Here is a 19,345-nt window from a genome sequence, read left to right on the forward strand (position 1 = left end):
GAAAAAATGCTGTCTTAGTGATCTGATTAATATGCGATTTAAAATTCAGGTCAGAGTCAACAGTTACCCCTAAATTCTTTACCTCTGTCTTAACTTTTAATCCTAATGCATTAAGTTTGTTTCTAATAACCTCATTATATCCATTATTGCCAATCACTAAAATTTCTGTTTTCTCTTTATTTAGTTTGAGAAAATTACTACTCATCCATTCAGAAATACAAGTGAGACATTGTGTCAGTGAATCAAGAGAGTCTGGGTCATCAGGTGCTATTGATAAATACAGTTGTGTGTCATCAGCATAGCTGTGGTAGCTCACGTTATGCCCCGAGATAATCTGACCTAACGAAAGCATGTAAATCGAAAAGAGCAGCAGACCCAGGATAGAGCCTTGTGGTACACCATATAGAATATCTTGTGTCTCTGAGTTGTAATTACCACAACTTACAAAGAATTTTCTCCCTGTCAGGTAGGATTCAAACCAATTTAAGACCCTGCCAGAGAGGCCCACCCTCTGACTAAGGCGATTTCTAAGAATATTGTGATCAATGGTGTCGAATGCGGCACTCAGATCTAAGAGGATGAGAACAGATAGACAGCCTCTGTCTGCATTGACCCTCAAGTCATTGAGTACTAGAGTTAGTAGGGTAAGGAGGCTAAATGAGACAACTATACACTCCTAGACAGGAGAGTGTTCACCAGCTTCACAAATGTAAAGGTTAACATCAAACAACAGCAGATGTAGTTTAAGAGAAGATCCATCCATCCTCTTCCGCTTATCCGAGGTTGGGTTGCAGGGGGCAGCAGCTTGAGCAGAGATGCCCAGACTTCACTCTCCCCGGCCACTTCTTCTAGCTCTTCCGGGAGAATCCCAAGGCGTTCCCAGGCCAGTCGAGAGACATAGTCCCTCCAGCGTGTCCTGGTCTTCCCCGGGGCTTCCTCCCGGTTAGACGTGCCCAGAACACCTCACCAGGGAGGCGTCCAGGATGCGTCCTAATCAGTTTCCCGAGCCACCTCATCTGACTCCTCTCGATGCGGAGGAGCAGCGGCTCTACTCTGAGCTTCTCACCCTATCTTTAAGGGAAAGCCCAGACACCCTGCGGAGGAAACTCATTTCAGCTGCCTGTATTCGCAATCTCGTTCTTTCGGTCACTACCCACAGCTCATGACCATAGGTGAGGGTAGGAACATAGATCGACTGGTAAATTGAGAGCTTCGCCTTGCGGCTCAGCTCCTTTTTCACCACAACAGACCAATGCAGAGCTCGCATTACTGCAGACACCGCACCGATCCGCCTGTCGATCTCACGCTCCATTCTTCCCTCACTCGTGAACAAGACCCCGAGATACTTGAACTCCTCCACTTGGGGCAGGATCTCGCTCCCAACCCTGAGAGGGCACTCCACCCTTTTCCGGCTGAGAGAAAGATGAATGTACATAAACTGAGCAGGTGGCAACCAAACCCAGAACAGGTACGGAAAAAAAAAAAAACTGGCACAGTGCATTGTTTTTGCTTTTCGTTTGAACATTAGGAACATTTTTGTTGAACAGGCCGTTTAGCCCAACCCTATCCACCTCACTTCTCCAAAATAACATCGGGTCGAGCTGTAAAGCTCCCTGTCTTGCTGTTGACCACATGACATGGTCACATATTCAGTGTGTCAAGAAAGCCGTTCTGACATTTGTGTGAAGTTCCATCTGTGTCTTGTGTGCTTGGTCCACTCTGTTAATTCCTTAAATCATTTCCAAAACTTGCATCATGTCACCTCTTTACCTCTGCTGGCTTAACTCTTTTAACTTCCTCCTTGTCCGTCCGTCCTAGTCGCACAGCTTTCTCTAGCACTGCTGTGTCATTTTTGTAACCTGAAGCCCCAAACACTGCACACAGCACTCCAGGTGAGACCCCAATAGTGTGTTATAAAGCATCTTGTGGATGTTACTAGAAAGCTGGAGTACCCAGATACAAATACACAGACACACGCGGGGAGGATGTGTTCACTAGAAGTGGGGAGCTCCTGCGGTCAGTAAGACGCGCTGCTTTGGTCTCCTCTTATCAGTCAGTCAGTCTGTTTTGTAAAACACAGAATCACAAATTGCTTTACTAAGCATACAAGAGTGCAGTTCAGAGTGAGCCATTGTAGTACTGGACACTTTATGAACATATTGTGACACAACTTTTAATATCTGGATTTTTGTAGCCCCTGATTGGATGTGCTGCATCAGGTCCTCTCTGACTGGTGGTTTTGTTTCAGCCAGTTTCTTAGGACCCATCAGTCTGTACTGACAATTGAATTTCATTCTAATGTAGAGGCTGTTTGTCTGAAATTCCAGAAACTGTCAGTAGTGTGAGTTGTGGCCTGAAGGGGGCGTCCCGGGACTCCCAAACCCTCGACAGCCTTTAGATGACGTCTGTGTGGTAAGCTGACAGTCTGTCTGTTTCAATGCATTGTGAGACTGAAGACGTTGTTGTAATTTATAATCAGCCCATCAGGGTGAACGCAAGGCCCACATCCAGCCAGAACACTGTCAAGACCAGAGCACAGGTTGTTCTCAACTTTAAAACCCAAATCCATTTTGAAATAGCAATTTAAAACGGGGAGATTCACTCGAAAGAGGCCCCGGATATTCTGTTGTAACTCCCGTTAGGATGAAGCAATCTGAACCAAACAAATCCGCTCCCTACCTTAACATTTGTGGAATCGACTCCATTACATGTGATGCTGGAAGTGGTTTCCGTTTTCTGCCAGACACATTTCAACACGGCTCTCCATGTTCCTGAAAGTATCAGCAAGTGTCTCTGTGGGGTGGAATAGCAGCAATGTCACGTTGGATGTTTTCCTTCAAATCTTCCACAGTTGTTCCGATAGACTTTTCCTTTGAGCAGACCCCCAAAGGAAGACCTCTGTAGGTGTCAGATCCAGCAGCCGTGGTGGCCAAAGCCCCTTTAATAATAATAATTCTTTGCATTTACAGTTAGGTCCGTAAATATTTGGACAGAGACCACTTTTTTCTCATTTTGGTTCTGTACATTACCACAATGAATTTTAAATAAAACAACTCAGATGCAGTTGAAGTGCAGACTTTCAGCTTTAATTCAGTGGGGTGAACAAAATGATTGCATAAAAATGTGAGGCAACTAAAGCATTTTTTGAACACAATCCCTTCTTCATTTCAGGGGCTCAAAAGTAATTGGACAATTGACTCAAAGGCTATTTCATGGGCAGGTGTGGTCAAGTCCGTCGTTATGTCCTTATCAATTAAACAGATAAAAGGCCTGGAGTTGATTTGAGGTGTGGTGCTTGCATGTGGAAGATTTTGCTGTGAACAGACAACATGCGGTCAAAGGAGCTCTCCATGCAGGTGACAGAAGCCATCCTTAAGCTGCGAAAACAGAAAAACCCATCTGAGAAATTACTACAATATTATGAGTGGCAACATCTACAGTTTGGTCCATCCTGAGAAAGAAAGCAAGCACTGGTGAACTCAGCAACGCAAAAAGACCTGGACGTCCACAGAAGACAACAGTGGTGGATGATCGCAGAATCATTTCCATGGTGAAGAGAAACCCCTTCACAACAGCCCACCAAGTGAACAACACTCTCCAGGGGGTAGGCATATCGATATCCAAGTCTACCATAAAGAGAAGACTGCATGAAAGTAAATACAGAGGGTGCACTGCAAGGTGCCAGCCACTCATAAGCCTCAAGAATAAAAAGGCTAGATTGGACTTTGCTAAAGAACATCTAAAAAAGCCAGCACGGTTCTGGAAAAACATTCTTTGGAAAGATGAAACCAAGATCAACCTCTACCAGAATGATGGCAAGAACAAAGTATGGAGAAGGCGTGGAACAGCTCATTATCCAAAGCAAACCACATCATCTGTAAAACACGGTGGAGGGAGGCAGTGTGATGGCTGCCAGTGGCACTGGGACACTCGTGTTTATTGATGATGTGACACAGGACAGAAGCAGCCGAATGAATTCTGAGGTGTTCAGAGACATACTGTCTGCTCAAATCCAGCTAAATGACATCAAATTGATTCATGATACAGATGGACAATGACCCAAAACATACAGCCAAAGCAACCCAGGAGTTCATTAAAGCAAAGAAGTGGACAATTCTTGAATGGCCAAGTCAGTCACCTGATCTTAACCCAACTGAGCAGGCATTTCACTTGTTGAAGACTAAACTTCAGACAGAAAGGCCCACAAACAAACAGCAACTGAAAGTAAAGGCCTGGCAGAGCATTAAAAAGGAGGAAACCCAACATCTGGTGATGTCCAGGAGTTCAAGACTTCAGGCTGTCATTGCCAGCAAAGGGTTTTCAACCAAGTATTAGAAATGAACGTTTGATTTCCAGTTATTTAATTTGTCCAAGTACTTTTGAGCCCCTGAAATGAAGAAGGGATTGTGTTCAAAAAATGCTTTTAGTTGCCTCACATTTTTATGCAATCGTTTTTGTTCACCCACTGAATTAAAGCTGAAAGTCTGCACTTCAACTGCATCTGAGTTGTTTCATTTAAAATTCATTGTGGTAACGTACAGAACCAAAATGAGAAAAAAGTTGTCTCTGTCCAAATATTTATGGACCTAACTGTATATAGCGCTTTTCTCACTACTCAAAGCTCTCAGCAATTGCAGGTTAAGGGCCTTCCTTGCTCAAGGGCCCAACAGAGCAGAGTCCCTATTGACATTTACGAGATTCGAACCAGCAACCTTCTGATTGCCAGTGCAGATCTGTAGCCTCAGAGCCATTGAAGTTACCCTGTTGCCCAAGGATGCCTCAATGTCTGCCATGTTCCTTGCCGATGTGTGACTCGTTGCTCCCTCTTGCTGTTCACTTGCGATCATCCGGTCGATTCTGACATGGCTTATACTGACTGGTGACCCAGTAGGTTCACACCATGAAGACGCGCTGCTCGACGCTGTACACCACCATCCTGATGAGAAGTCGAGTGACCGAGTGAAGGCGTGCAGGCAGGAGGCACCCAGAAGTTGCAGATGGAGGTTAAACATCACAATGGCTGTCTGGTGCCTACCTCATCGCTCCGACGTGGGCTCATGCCAGCTTGTTTGAAGCTCCGTATACTGAGGAGCGCGTTGCATGTTGTTTTGTTCGGCGAGAGTTATTACAGAATATCCGGGGCCTCTTTGGAGTGAATCTCTCTGTACTTTTATCAGTGCTGCATTTTAGACAGCAGCTTGTTCTCTTGAAAAAAATGGAGTCTTTGTTTTTTGATAGTTGCTGAAATATGTAAATCTAAATCAGCTGGCAGTCTGTTAACCATACGCTAGTTAGAATTACTCTTAAAGTGGAGATGTGCCTAATGAGAGTAAAGGGAATTTAACGGGGATTGTGGAAGAAGAGAGTGCAGGCAGGGTGGAGTGGCTGGAGAAGAGCGACAGGAGTGACTTGTGACAGACGGGTATCAGCGAGAGTGACAGCGAAGGTCTACAGGAGGGTAGTGAGACCAGCTGTGTTACAGTTGTGCTTTGAAAGTTTGTGAACCCTTTAGAATTTTCTATATTTCTGCATCAATATGACCTAAAACATCATCAGATTTTCACTCAAGTCCTAAAAGTAGATAAAGAGAAACCAGTTAAACAAATGAGACAAAAATATTATACTTGGTCATTTATTTATTAAGGAAAATGATCAAATATTCCATATCTGTGAGTGACAAAAGTATGTGAAGCTCCAGGATTAGCAGTTAGTTTGAAGGTGACATTCAAGTCCGGTGTTTTCAATCCATGGGATGACAATCAGGTGTGACTGGGCACCCTGAGTTTTGATCTATCAAAGTCTGCTCTTCACAACACGTTTGTGGACGTGTATCATGGCACGAACAAAGGAGATTTCTGAGGACCTCAGAAGAAGAGTTGTTGATGCTCATCAGGCTGGAAAAGGTTACAAAACCATCTCTGAAAAGTTTGGACTCCACCAGTCCACAGTCAGACAGATTGTGTACAAATGGAGGAAATTCAAGACCATTGTTACCCTCCCCAGGAGTGGTCGACCAACAAAGATCACTCCAAGAGCAAGGCGTGTAATAGTCGGCGAGGTCACAAAGGACCCCAGGGGAACTTCTAATCAACTGAAGGCCTAATGTTCATGTTCATGAGTCCACCATCAGGAGAACACTGAACAACAGTGGTGTGCATGGCAGGGCTGCAAGGAGAAAGCCACCGCTCTCCAAAAAACACATTGCTGCTCGTCTGCAGTTTGCTGAAGATCACGTGGACAAACCAGAAGACTATTGGAAGAATGTTTTGTGGACGGATGAGACCAAAATAGAACTTTTTGGTTTAAATGAAAAGCGTTATGTTTGGAGAAAGGAAAACACAGCATTCCAGCATAAGAACCTTATCATCCCATCTGTGAAACATGGTGGTGGTGGTGGTATCATGGTTTGGGCCTGGTTTGCTGCATCTGGGCCAGGACGGCTTGCCTTCATTGATGGAACAATGAATTCTGAATGATATCAGAGAATTCTAAAGGAAAATGTCAGGACATCTGTCCATGAACTGAATCTCAAGAGAAGGTGGGTCACGCAGCAAGACAACGACCCGAAGCACACAAGTCGTTCTACCAAAGAATGGTTAAAGAAGAATAAAGTGAATGTTCTTGAATGGCCAAGTCAAAGTCCTGACCTTAATCCAATCGAAATGTTGTGGAAGGACCTGAAGTGAGCAGCTAATGTGAGGAAGCCCACCAACATCCCAGAGTTGAAGCTCTTCTGTATGGGGAGGAATGGCGAAAACTCAGGACTGATCAACGTTTAGCTGCAGTTATTGCTGCAATGGGGGGTCTCACCTGATACTGAAAGCAAAGGGTCACATACTTTTGCCACTCACAGATATGTCATATTCGATCATTTTCCTTAATAAATAAATGACCAAGTCTAATATTTTTGTCTCATTTGTTTAACTGGTTTGTCTCTTTATCTACATTTAGGACTTGAGTGAAAATCTGATGATGTTTTTAGGTCATATTGATGCAGAAATATACAAAATTCTAAAGGGTTCTCAAACTTTCAAGCATAACTGTATATGGGTTGGTGATGGTGGCACAGGAGACAGAGCTGGAGGTAGAAGTTAAAGATGCTAATATTTGCATTGGATGTGACAAGGATTAGAAATGAGGACATTAGAGGGTCAGCTCAAAGTCAGAGAGGCGAGATGGCGTTGGTTTGGACATGTGGAGAGGAGAGATGAGGGGTATACTGGGAGAAGGATATTAAGGATAGAAGAGGAAGGCCTAAGAGAAGGTTTATGGGTGTGGTGAGGTGATGGGTGTGACAGAACAAGATGACAAGGACAGAAAGAGAAGGAAGAAGATGATCAGCTATGGCGACCCCTAACAGGAGCAGCTGAAAGAAGAAGAATGCTGCTGGTGTCCGGCTACTTCAAGGAGTTTTGTCATGCAGTACCATCAATGACCACAGAAGGGCAGCATTTACACATAAGTGAGCTTTAATGGTGAAGCCCCCAAAACAACACGCGTACACAAACATTAGATGGCAGCAGTGGACACGTAGAGAATTGAAACTTTTGAGAGTTTGCTGCTGCACCAGGGTTAAGAAAAGTGCATTAAAAAAGTGATGAATTTAATCTTTTTGTTAAGTGTGTGCTTTTACCAAACAAGGCAGATGACATCTCGCCTGAAGAAGGGGCCTGAGTTGCCTCGAAAGCTTGCATATTGTAATCTTTTTAGTTAGCCAGCTTTAGAGAAATCCCCCTAGGAAATCGATCCGTTTCTGGATTTGACAATCAAATACGGTCAATGTGAGAAGTGAGCCGAATCATTAGTGCACAGATTTACTCGACAATCGGTCCTCGTTTGGTATATCGTAATGGTGAAGTGATGCTAACATAGCAGTGCTTAAGGGTTTGGAACAAATGTTCTGAGCTGCCGACCCTCAGCAAGTCATTCAGTGCACTCCAGCCATACAACACGGGGCCTATAAAAAGTGCAATCGGAATCTTTTATATTTTATTGCCACACAACTTGATTCACCGTGGATTTCGTTTGACTTTTCAAACGTTGATTGACAGAAAAAGAAATCAGTGCAGTGTGGTCTAAATTAAATACAAACGTTAAACGCACAAATCATTCATGATGCAGGTATCTGCCACCTTTAACAGGACCCCTCTAAACCATCTCTCGGGCACCCAGTAGCTTTTAGAAGTCCGTGGAGTGCACGTGTCTAAATGCACTGGCGTGCAGAAGGCCCAAGTCGTGGTGTGACCTTCACAGTGAAGACAAAGGGACACACCAAGCTGATTGAAAAGCACAAGTCAGGAAACGAGGAACAGCCAAGACACTGAATATCCATTCAGACCGGTCTTTAAGAAATGGAGAGAGCACAGCGCCCTAGAGCAGGCCTTCCATATAAACGCTGAAGATGATGAGCGAGGGAGACCACCAAGAGACCTCTGAGACCTCTTAAGGAATCCCAAGCTGCAGAGACTCTGCACACAACGACTGTGCCCGGGTGCGTCGCCAGTCATAGCTTTATGAGAGAGAAAACAACCAGACAGGAGGCGCGTGGGGGTGTGGTGGTCTAATGTAGGGGTCCTCAACTCCGCTCCAGAGGGCTGTGGGTTTGCATTCTTAACCCTTTTTCTTAAATTAGTGGCCTGTTTGTCCTGCTGATCCGACGTCATTCCAGTAAAACTTTCAGAAAGCCAACATGGACTCCTCCAGTAAAAGCTTTGCTGTGCTTCCTTTTTCAAAGTAAATGCCAGATGGTGGTAAAGCGTCACTTGGCATTTTGCGCATCCAAACATCGGAGCAGCATGGGCAGAGCTGTGTGTGTGTGTGCCAGTTTTAGTTAAGACACAAAAAGTGCCAAATCCTGCAGCCTTGAATACGGTTTGTGGTGTGTGTTGCCATTTTGGATTGAGGTCATAATCTGAAGATGGACAAACTCGGACTTGACAGACCAGTAGGAAATCTGACCCGTGGAGGCTTTCCAGTTAAAAATTCCAACTTCCCAGTTCAAATGTAACGCACCATAAAGAGATTCATGTGATTTTTATACCGAATGTTGTCATCCTTCCTGTGTGTGACTGTGGTTTGGAGGGTTGCTATTGCAAGTAAAACACATAGTGCCCTCAAACTGAAGGGGTTAAGGGACAGTGAGAGGGTACCTGGACCTTTGACCCCGGAAAAGTAGCATAACGTATTTAAACAGCACCCACAACACTGGCCAAGAGCAATGAGGAGCGTGGAGTGTCATGGAAGTGCCAGGCAGAGGATTAGGAACACCTTGGTTACAATCCCATCAGATGTCTAATGTAGTGCTCTTCTATTCAGGGGATTAAGGGACGGTGAGAGACCACCAGACAGCAGCCGTCCACTGTCTTTTAGTCTGGCAGCCATCGGTCAGGTTTGTCTTCAGTTAACTGAACGTGGTGAAGCTGTGCTAACCTGTCACAACGTTCGGCGTGTGTAGCGCATGTCTTCACATTGACCCTTTTCTGTTCTGTTGCTCTCCAGGTGAGACGGGTTCTGAGTTAGCTGTTGTATCGGTCCGCATGTGTTACTGGTCTGAACGTTATGAGATGTCCCCTGAAAGTCAACCAAGTCACAGCTGCCTTTGCCGAGGGTCTCCAAATAGTTCAAAACAACAACACGTGTTTCCGCAGCACATTTTAATACAAACGATGGGAGCTCCAAGTGCTTTACGAGGTGTCAAATAAAAGTTATTACACGCCGAGAAAACAAATTAAAAACAGATAGGAAAAATATTGCATAAATAATATACAAAAAATAAATAAATAATAATACACACTTACATAAGACAAAATTACTTCAAAATGCAGCTACCAGAAAGTCATTCCAGCAGTTCATGTGACTCTGAGGGCTGGCATCAGGAAAACCCAATACTGGAGAAGTTGAGTGACACCATATAAAAATCAGGAGTGGTCTCCACGAGACTTACTGGTGTACTCGGATATGGGGGATGGATATTTGTGGAGAAAACCGCAAGACATCCATCTATCCATCCATTACTCAACCCGCTATATCATAACTACAGGGTCACGGGGGTCTGCTGGAGCCAATCCCAGCCTGCACAGGGCGCAAGGGAGGAACAAACCCCAGGCAGGGCGCCAGCCCACCACAGGGCACACACACACCAAGCACACACTAGGAACAATTTAGAATCGGCAATCCACCTAACCTGCATGTCTTTGGACTGTGGGAGGAAACCCACGCAGACACGGGGAGAACATGCAAAACTCCACGCAGGGAGGACCCGGGAAGTGAGCCCACCTAACTGTGAGGCAGCAGCGCTACCCACTGCGCCACCATGCCACCAACCGCAAGACAATGATTTTATTTTTAGATTATGTACATTAAAGAACCATCAACAACAAATCAAATCTCTCTCTATATAAAATCCAGCGTCTGTATGTCAACGACTTCACAGATTTCAATCGGGTTTTTTATTTTTTATAATTTGCTTGAACATTCTGTTTGATTTTGCAAGTTCTCTCATTGCGCTAAGAATCGTAGTTTGCTTGCAGGAGTGATATATATTCACGCTAATCCGAGAGAGAGGCTGCGGGCCGAGGGGTGGGGGATAGCGTGACATCAGGGGTGGGGAGCTCTACCTCTGCGTTTCGGAGTGTACCTTACCTCCGCTTAGCTAGCGATCCCTGTTTGTTTATTGATGTTTAAAGTCCAAAAAAAATGTCCGTTTTTCACGAGAGAACAACTTCACGGATTTGCATTGGATTTTTTATCTTCTTTATATATAATCTTCATTTAGATCTTGATCTTTGTTTGTCTGCAAATTCACTGCCTTGTGTGGTGTTCCTGCTGTGTTCAGTAGAGGGCAGTAGTGAGGAGAGGATCGTTGGATGAGGTTGCAGTGTGGTGATTAAAGAGGATTGAACTAAAGGAGACTACGTGCTGTTTGTACTGCTGAATACACAACACCTTGGTTGTTACTTTTCTTTACAAACACTGTTGATAGCACTCTTTGTGTTTAGATCTGGCGTCGACACCTGCTTCGTTGTGGTTTTTTGTGTTTCTATCGACCGTTGTTGGCAGCACTTCGTCCAAATCGATTGTTCACCCACTTCTTGGAGTCGGCAGTCAGAGTATATAAGTCAGACACACTTGTGTGATTTTCCATCAGTCTGCGTTTGGAGTTCAAAAAAGAAGCATTGGTTCTTCCTTACGCTTTGGATTGCCACAAAGCAACCTGCGAGATTAGAGAAAGGTTGAGAAGAGATCGTGAGAGGAAACGACAGCGTCGTGAAAACGAGACGGACTGTGAACGGAGAGAAGCAGAAATGCTCCTCCACCACCACATAATTACTTTCGGACAGTGATTCCGAGTAGGCCGTTCCTATCGAATCAATGTCCAAGGGTTTTGTTTTGTAATTTTGTTTCCCTTCTAAAAAATCATAATGCTGTGCGATGAAGGGCCCAGTTCACGACTGGCAGCCGCGTTTAAACAGGGAGCCCTTCACAGACAACTTTAACACGCGCAACGTAGTTGGGCACACATGGCTAGTTTTTTATAATTTGCTTGAACATTCTGCTGATTTTGTGACTTCTCTCATCGTGCTGAGTATCAGAGTTTGCTTGTGGTCCTGATTTATTTGTGCTAATCTGACAGACTGAGGGGGGGGGGCGGGTCTGTCTTGGGGAGTACCTGACCTCCGCTTAGCTAGCGAATGAGAGAACGACTTCACGGATTTAGGTACATTTTTTTTTCTATCATTTTCTTGAACATTCCGGTTGATTTTGTGACTTTTGTAATCGCACTAAGAATCGTAGTTTGCTTGCCGGAGTGACGTATTCACACTAATCCGAGGGGAGGGGGATAGCGTGACGTCAGGAGTGGGGAGTCGGTCTGCCTCTGCGTTTTGGAGCGTACCTTATATCTGTGTGTTTATTGAATTTTTAAAGTTTGTCCTGTTTCACTAGTATGCGGGCAGAACCACGGGGGACGGCTACTTAATAACATATTGAACAATTATTATAAAAGTAAAGTTGAATAAGTGAGACTGTGTAGCTGCATAAGTAAAAGGTAAAGTAGCACTTCTGCTTAGTGAAAATATCTCAAAGGTTGATAGAAATCCACATTTTGTACCCAATACTTGTATGCAAAATTTGGTTGACCCAAGTGAAAGCGTCCTCAGCTTATCGTGTTTTCACACACACACATGATTCCAAAAATGGTATTTTCAGACTCGGGGAGGTCTGAAACATCGAGATTCATCAAAATCTCGACATCGTATATTTGGACGATTACAATACTTTCCTTTTCCTTTGTATACGAGAAAGTAAAAAAATGGGAATAGCTACAGAAAGAAAGTACAGTGTCTTTGTTTATAAAAGTTTTAGTGAAGTTTAAAGCAAACGGTTCACCCAAAGATAATGAAGGAAGTTTATCATAACAGAAGGGAATGAAGTCCGGGACACTGAAGTGGTGTTTAAGGCTCGAGTATCCAGGTCAAGTTTCCACGTGTTATCACACACAAGGACCGCGTGAACAGTAAAGCACACACTGACAAGAGTAAGAATATGGAGCTGATGTAGAACTATTTTAAGATAGAGAAGCTCTTATCTGTGGCACTTCTGCACGTTAATCACCTTTTTCCACCCTCTAAAACGTACTCAGTTTTTAATACCTGGAAAACATTTGGGATGAAATCACTTAGAGATCTGTACATAGACAACGTCTGTGCATCCTACCAACAATTACACTTCAGATTTAACTTGTCAGCAGCGCATTCTTTCACTCTCTTCAAATTAGAAACTTTGTTAAACAGAATCTGCCCGATTTTCCTCCCCTCCCTCTAATGTTGCTCAGTTTCAAAGGACTCCCAGACAGCATTTCTGCAATACAGTATATAAAATTATTTTACAGTCCCTCCCTTTCAAAGATCCAAGAGTACAATGTGAAAAGGATCTCTCAGTCAACATCTCAGAGAGGAGTGGAAGGCAGCCATGCAGAGAATTCACTTGAGCTTCATATGCGCAAAGCATACAATTATTCAAGTCAAGCGCATCTCTCTCGTTTAAAACTCCAAAATGATTCCAGGACGAGAGCCAACCTGTGAATGCTGCAGTCGAGCTCCGGCCGCACTGGGTCACATGTTCTGGGCCTGCGCCAAACATCACACAATCTTTAAACGCCTTTCAGACAGCCTGGGGGTCACAGTGCCTCCTAACCCATTAACAGCTGTGTTTGGTGGGCTCACCGAGGGGCTTAAAGTGGAGAAGGACAAACAAACTGATGGCCTTTGCTACACTACTGGCATGTAGACTTATCTCGCTCAACTGGAAGAATCGTAACTCTCCTCTTCTAAGTCAGTGGCTAACTGTGGCTGACCGTTTGTCTGTCCAGGATTCTAAATCACCTGTTGACCTGAAGTGTGGTACACGTACACTACGTGACCTCTACTGTCCACTCTCGGGGTGATGATTGACCTCCAAGGTTATTCCTCTTTTTATTTTATTGTAGAATCAACTCTCGGCAGCCATGGGGTGCATGCATGCGGGCGCCATTCTCATTCCCTGCCACCTTCGCCATCACTTCCCCTACCCCTTCATATTTTAAATCATTCTTGAGGCAGATTGAAGACTTGAGTGCCAGCTTAAGTGAAAAATTAAGGAAAACGTACAAAATAATCGCAACACAAACACGGACTTGATCAGTTTTAACTCAAAAAGATGACGACAGAAGAAGCGAAGAAGCGGGCCGGTAGGGTGGAGAAGAGAAGATCTGATCAGGAAACAGCAAGAACATCAACCAACATCTGAGCAAACGAATGACAAACATACAGAGAAAGAAAGAGGAGGAAGACTAGAAGTCAGGTGTATTCACTGCACGTTATCGTTATAGCAGTGCACCATTACTGGTCTATCATATAGCGCCTTTCGTATCTTTCTATCTATCTATCTATCTATCTATCTATCTATCTATCTATCTATCTATCTATCCTATCTATCTATCTGTATATTATATAGTGCCTTTCATACCTATCTATCTGTTATATAGTGCCTTTCCTATCTGTCTATCTGTTATATAGTGCCTTTCCTATCTATCTATCTATCTATCTATCTATCTATCTATCTATCAATCATATAGTGCCTTTCCTATCTATCTATTATATAGTGCCTTTCATATCTATCTATCTATCTCTCTATCTTAGATAGATATGAAAGGCACTATATATCTATCTATTAATAGTTCCTTTCATATCTATCTATCTATCTATTATATAGTGCCTTTCATATCTATCTATCTCTATCTATCTTAGATAGATATGAAAGGCACTATATATCTATTAATAGTGCCTTTCATATCTATCTATCTATCTATCTATCTATCTATCTATCTATTATTATATAGTGCCTTTCATATCTATCTATCTATCTATTATATAGTGCCTTTCATATCTATCTATCTATCTATCTATCTATCTATCTAGTCCTCCTCAGTAGAACCCTACTTAAAGAATACGTACTTAGTAATTCCAACACAAACACTGACTTAATTCGTTTTAATGTGAAAAGATGACGACAGAAGCAGTGGGCCACTATGGTGGAGATAAGAAGATCTGCTCAGGAAACAGCAAACACATCAACCTCTGAGCAAACAAATGCTAAACGTACAGAGAAAGAGGATGAAGACTAGGACTGATGAAGTCAGGCGTAGTGCAGTGCGCCGTTACTGGTATTATATATTATCTGAAATTGGAAAAAATTGAATTCTCACTTAGAGGATCTGGCAAAACTTTTTTCAAAACCTGGCAGGACCTCCTAATCAGTAACATTTTAGAATAAGTGTTTAAATTGAGGATGCGGGTTCTCGCCCCTCTTTTACTCCATCTTTCTTTATTCAGTTATCTTTTTCCTTATTTTTACTCTGCTGGCCCAGCGCTCTTTCTCAGGGTGAGGGTTGATTTTGTTCCAAACCTTTTTTTTGTGTAAAACTCGAGTTATTTGTATGAAGTGCTATTTGAATTTAACAAAATCAATCAAATTTACAAAAGTAAAAGCCACACACAGTCAGAAAGGCCTGACTCGAGCTCTCACTGCCCTCCATTCAGATTCACCGTAACTAAGGTAAATTGAAGATTAATAACTTAAAGGGTTTGGCTCTTACATGAATAATTATGAAGACAACAAACAGATTTCTAAACAATGCTAACAGAATGAATGCTGCCCAATTTGGCTTTGCTTTCCTGTGTGTTTCTGGCCTGTTCTGATTTTTCTGCCCCGTCTTCTGTCTTTGCAGTACGACTACAGTTTCCGGACAGAGCAAAGTGCAGCCGCCCGTCTCCCACCGAGTCCCAGCAGGCTGCAGGAGAATCCGGACTCTTGAGGAAGAACGGCGAAGAGCAAAAGGGACGTTACTACTGAATTGTGCCCCGTTGGCACTGCATTGCTGGGCGTAATCTGCGTTTCTTTTCTTTCCGTTTTTGAATAACTCCTCATCTAACAAAGCTGCCTTTTGGTTTCATCCTCTGTTCTTTCTTTATTGGGATTTTAATACTTTATTTTTTTTTATTTGTAAATGGTAAGGCTCACTATAACATTGTGTGATTTTGTGCTGGTAACATTTCCATCTTTTTAGCTCGAGTGTTGTATTTTATTCAGTCTTGTGCTGTGGACGCCGCTGCCTGCATTTGGAGGAAGTCGCAGCCAGTTAGTTGTGTGAAGTTTTTTTGCGGACCTTTCTTTAAATCCACCTGGAGGAACAAACAAACGAGACGTCATCCTTTGTAAAGCCACTTCAGACTCTTGGGAGACTCAGGTACGAGAGCCAAGCCATGAAAGGTGCTTTGTTTTTTATGTTTTTGGGGCCTGTGAAATTCATGGATGGATGGCGACGCAGGACTTCTTCTTCTCTAAGACTCGGACTTGACACGAGAGGACTCTTCTGAACTCCTTAAAGGGGTGCGGAGGCCTCCCTCTGTGCTTAGCGCTTTGTCTCGCACCATGGACGTGACGCTCATCTCCGGTGCCAGGACTGGATCAGAGGGCTGCTGTGTATGGAAGGCGTTGTCACGACGGACCACCACACTGATTATGGTCCGCCATTAAAGCCCCGTTGGGCACCACGGCAAGCGGTGTGGCAAAGCAGCGAGCCCTGCGTGCAGAATTTGGTGTTCCTGTTGTTTGCTGTTACCTGCTTGTACTGACGAGATGGTGGCAGTGCCCACGTCACCACGGGTGTGAGTGTGTGTGTGCGAGTGTGTGATCCTGATGTACAACACGCAATCAAATGTAAACCACTCTGTTTGCCTCCGCGTCTCGGACGCACTGGTTTGAGCCTATGCAAATTCAACAGTGCTATCGTTTATTTGGATTTGATTGTCGTTGTGTTATGTTCACTTTGTGTACAGTATTCTGGAAATGTTTTCACGTATGCAAAAATCGGCCGGTCAAGAAGAGTCGTGTGCACAATGTGTCCTTCCGTCGCCGCTCGGCCTGCAGCTGGATGTCCACTGGCAGAACATCACGCACCCTAAGGCCTCCGGTGACGTCAGTGGCCATCCAGACGTCACCCCGCTGCCCCCAGACATGTCACGCTGCTCTTGTTGATCTCTTGTTATTTTTCTCTTTATTAAGCCAGTATTATTTCTGCCAGTTGTGTACTTTTTGTTTAAAGCGATCTCAGATTTTTTTTTTCTTCTTCTTCTCATGTGGGGTTTTGCTTATTCAGTGAAGAGACGAATGCAATGCCATCTTCTTGATTCCCCCCCAGTGTAGGTCATTCATATGTGTTGATATTGGACTCCGTCTGAAGGGATTCGTTGACCTCCAGTCACTTAGTGACAACGGCATTCTGTCACATCTGGGTGTCCCTTTGAGGCCATTTGTGAACGTTTGCACATTTCTGGAGAGCCTTCTCCAACTTTTTCATTTTATCTTGCACACATTTTACAGAGCCTTGTGGCCCGTTGATCCCATTGGTCCTGTCCGGGAGGGAGAGTGGCAAACAAAAATGACCCTCCAGAGCCAGGGGACCCCCTCACACCACCCACCGGCCCCCTGAACGCTGAGTGGACGGCACCTCCTCTGTACGCCCAAATGTCAAAATGGCCTTCTGTGTGGCAGGCGTATGAAGGAGCCACTTGGGCCTTGTGCATGTCAATCGACTTTATTGATCAGTCGGGTGATTTCTGTTACCCCTTTCAGAGCTGCTTTTCATTCAGTGTGTGTTTTCCACGCGCTGTCAATGTTTCTAGTTTATCGCATGCCAAGTGTGGCGTTGAACCCCTCAGTCAGAAGTTGGTTTCTTTTCTTGTCTGTTATTTTATTTAGTTGAAATCAAACGTGAGACACGTTGACGTTCTGCGCCTTTTCAGACTGTGAATGAGAGACCCTGCCGGTCCTCTGGATTTGCTTTTGATTTACTTGTGTGTGTCGAGGTCATTGGTGTACAGCCGAGTCTCGTCTGCGTCCCCATCTCAGTGTGTAAGGTGTGTGTTTATCTTACTCTCTCTATACATACATATATATATATAGAAATTAAACTTTTAACAGTTCTTTAATAATTCAGTGCCCTCTTGTGTTCAAGCATTGCCTCAAACCATTTATATTTCTGTGTAACCCTTCAATTAACCACATTTTTTATTATTGCATTTTATTACCTTTGCTTAGCCGAAGTATGAAAAGTCATTTTCCTCAGATTCCTCTTATCAGTCCTTTCAAATGTTTAGATTAAAGCAATTATACCGTTTATTTTTAATTTCCTGGGGAAAAAAAAATCTTTCCTTAAACCCGACTTTAAATGTGCTAAGCATCTGTGGAATATTTTGTGTTGAAAGTTCTTCTGACTAACTTGCATGTATTTTAAAATGTGTATTAAGAAAGCAGATGCTTTTGTATCCAAAACGCGTGCGTGTGCCCGTGTGAGCGTGTGTGTGCACATGACCATGCGTGTGTCCGTGTGAGCGTGTGTGTGCACATGACCGTGCGTGTGTGTGTGTGCGGCTGCCATTCATAAGCATTAAAAAGCCTGAAAATGGAAAAAAAAAACAAAAGCCATTTCAAGATCTCTGTATGCGTTAAAGGCACAAAGCTGCTAATTTATGCAAGTGTGTCTGCCTTGAATTTTTAATTAATTATTAAACAAACAAACAAAAAAAAAGTGTGGTTCTTAATTGAAGTATTTGTAAGGGTGCCCATCTTCAGCCTGCTCCCGCACAGTGCATGTGGACTCTGTGTATGTGGAGACAGCTTGTGATATTTCAGTTTCAGATTTCTGATTGTTTTGTTTTCATTGTCTAGACGTGCGGAGCAGAGCGCTGTGTGTCTGTCTGCTCGTCTCTGTCTGTCTGCTCGTCTGTCTGTCTGTCTGTCTGCTCGTCTCTCTGTCTGTCTGCTCGTCTGTCTGTCTATCTGCTCTGTTGCACAGACTCTCCGGTCCCACCAGTGGGTCTCTCTCTCTCTCTGGCTGTTTTAAGCCTTTCTCTGTAACACAACTTCATTTAGGTGCCAGAGCGGAGAGGGCATCGACTCGCAGGGTGAGCTAAAGCCAGGTGGCCTGGATGGTGACAGGGACCACCACTGTGCTGTCTGGCAGGTCGGCCTCTCCTGCTCCTTGCAAATCACAGCCAACCTTCTGCCTCTGCAGAGACTTCACAAATGGTGCACTCGCTCGCATTGCTTTTTTAAGGGTTTTTACTTTTCTAAGGACTAACTTTAAAACCACTATGGAGGCAGCGTTACACTTGGCTGCTACTAACTGAACCGGAACAAAAAACAAAGAAAAAAAAACACACCAGTTTGCACGTTTCCTAAATGGCTGTCTGTAAATAAACCTCTCTACTAATTTTTTTTCCCCTTGTTGAAAGTTTTTGCAGTTCATGAAAAGTTTGTCAGTACGAACTTGTAGGTATTGTACCTTTTTATATTTATTTAAGTTTCTTACTTTACAGAAAGGTTATCTCAAAGTGTAATTCTTAGTGTGTATTAAAGTGATTGGAATAAAACCTGTTTTAACGGAGTTTGTCTTTAGTGGTGATTGTACAGTGTTGGTGGATCTGATCAGCGAGAACCAAGAAGAACGTCACCGTCAGTCGGATAAACAAGTGTCTGCACATCAGCGGACCACCGACGCCACTCATGGACACGGCGCAGAGCAGCGGCAGCACGGAGGTGACATGAGGGCTTTTACACTTCAAGTGTGACTTGTAACATGGAAGGACTGCTTAGATAAGAAGAAGAAGATTTGACGCAAATTACCTGGGAATGCTGACGTGCTTCTGATAAGTCTGTTTATACTAAAATTAATATTTATCCTGCCTACTATACTAAAATATCTATTATATAGTGCCTTTCATAACAATCTACAGTCCATCCGGAA

General features: G+C 43.7%; 1 protein-coding gene across 3 annotated transcripts in view; it reads left to right on the top strand.

The window, feature by feature from the left end:
* The window catches only part of LOC114642286 (multivesicular body subunit 12B), a 306,638-nt gene extending 287,655 nt beyond the window's left edge, over window positions 1-18,983 (top strand). For all 3 annotated transcript variants that reach the window (XM_051932317.1, XM_051932319.1, XM_051932318.1), the window contains one exon: window positions 15,266-18,983. In XM_051932317.1, the coding sequence (XP_051788277.1) occupies window positions 15,266-15,352 (87 nt within the window). In that variant the 3' untranslated portion in view covers window positions 15,353-18,983. The remainder of the gene's footprint in view (window positions 1-15,265) is intronic.
* The last annotated feature ends 362 nt before the right edge of the window (window positions 18,984-19,345 follow it).

The sequence above is a fragment of the Erpetoichthys calabaricus genome, chromosome 9, assembly GCF_900747795.2.
Source record: "Erpetoichthys calabaricus chromosome 9, fErpCal1.3, whole genome shotgun sequence".
In the NCBI taxonomy this organism is placed as follows: domain Eukaryota; kingdom Metazoa; phylum Chordata; class Cladistia; order Polypteriformes; family Polypteridae; genus Erpetoichthys; species Erpetoichthys calabaricus.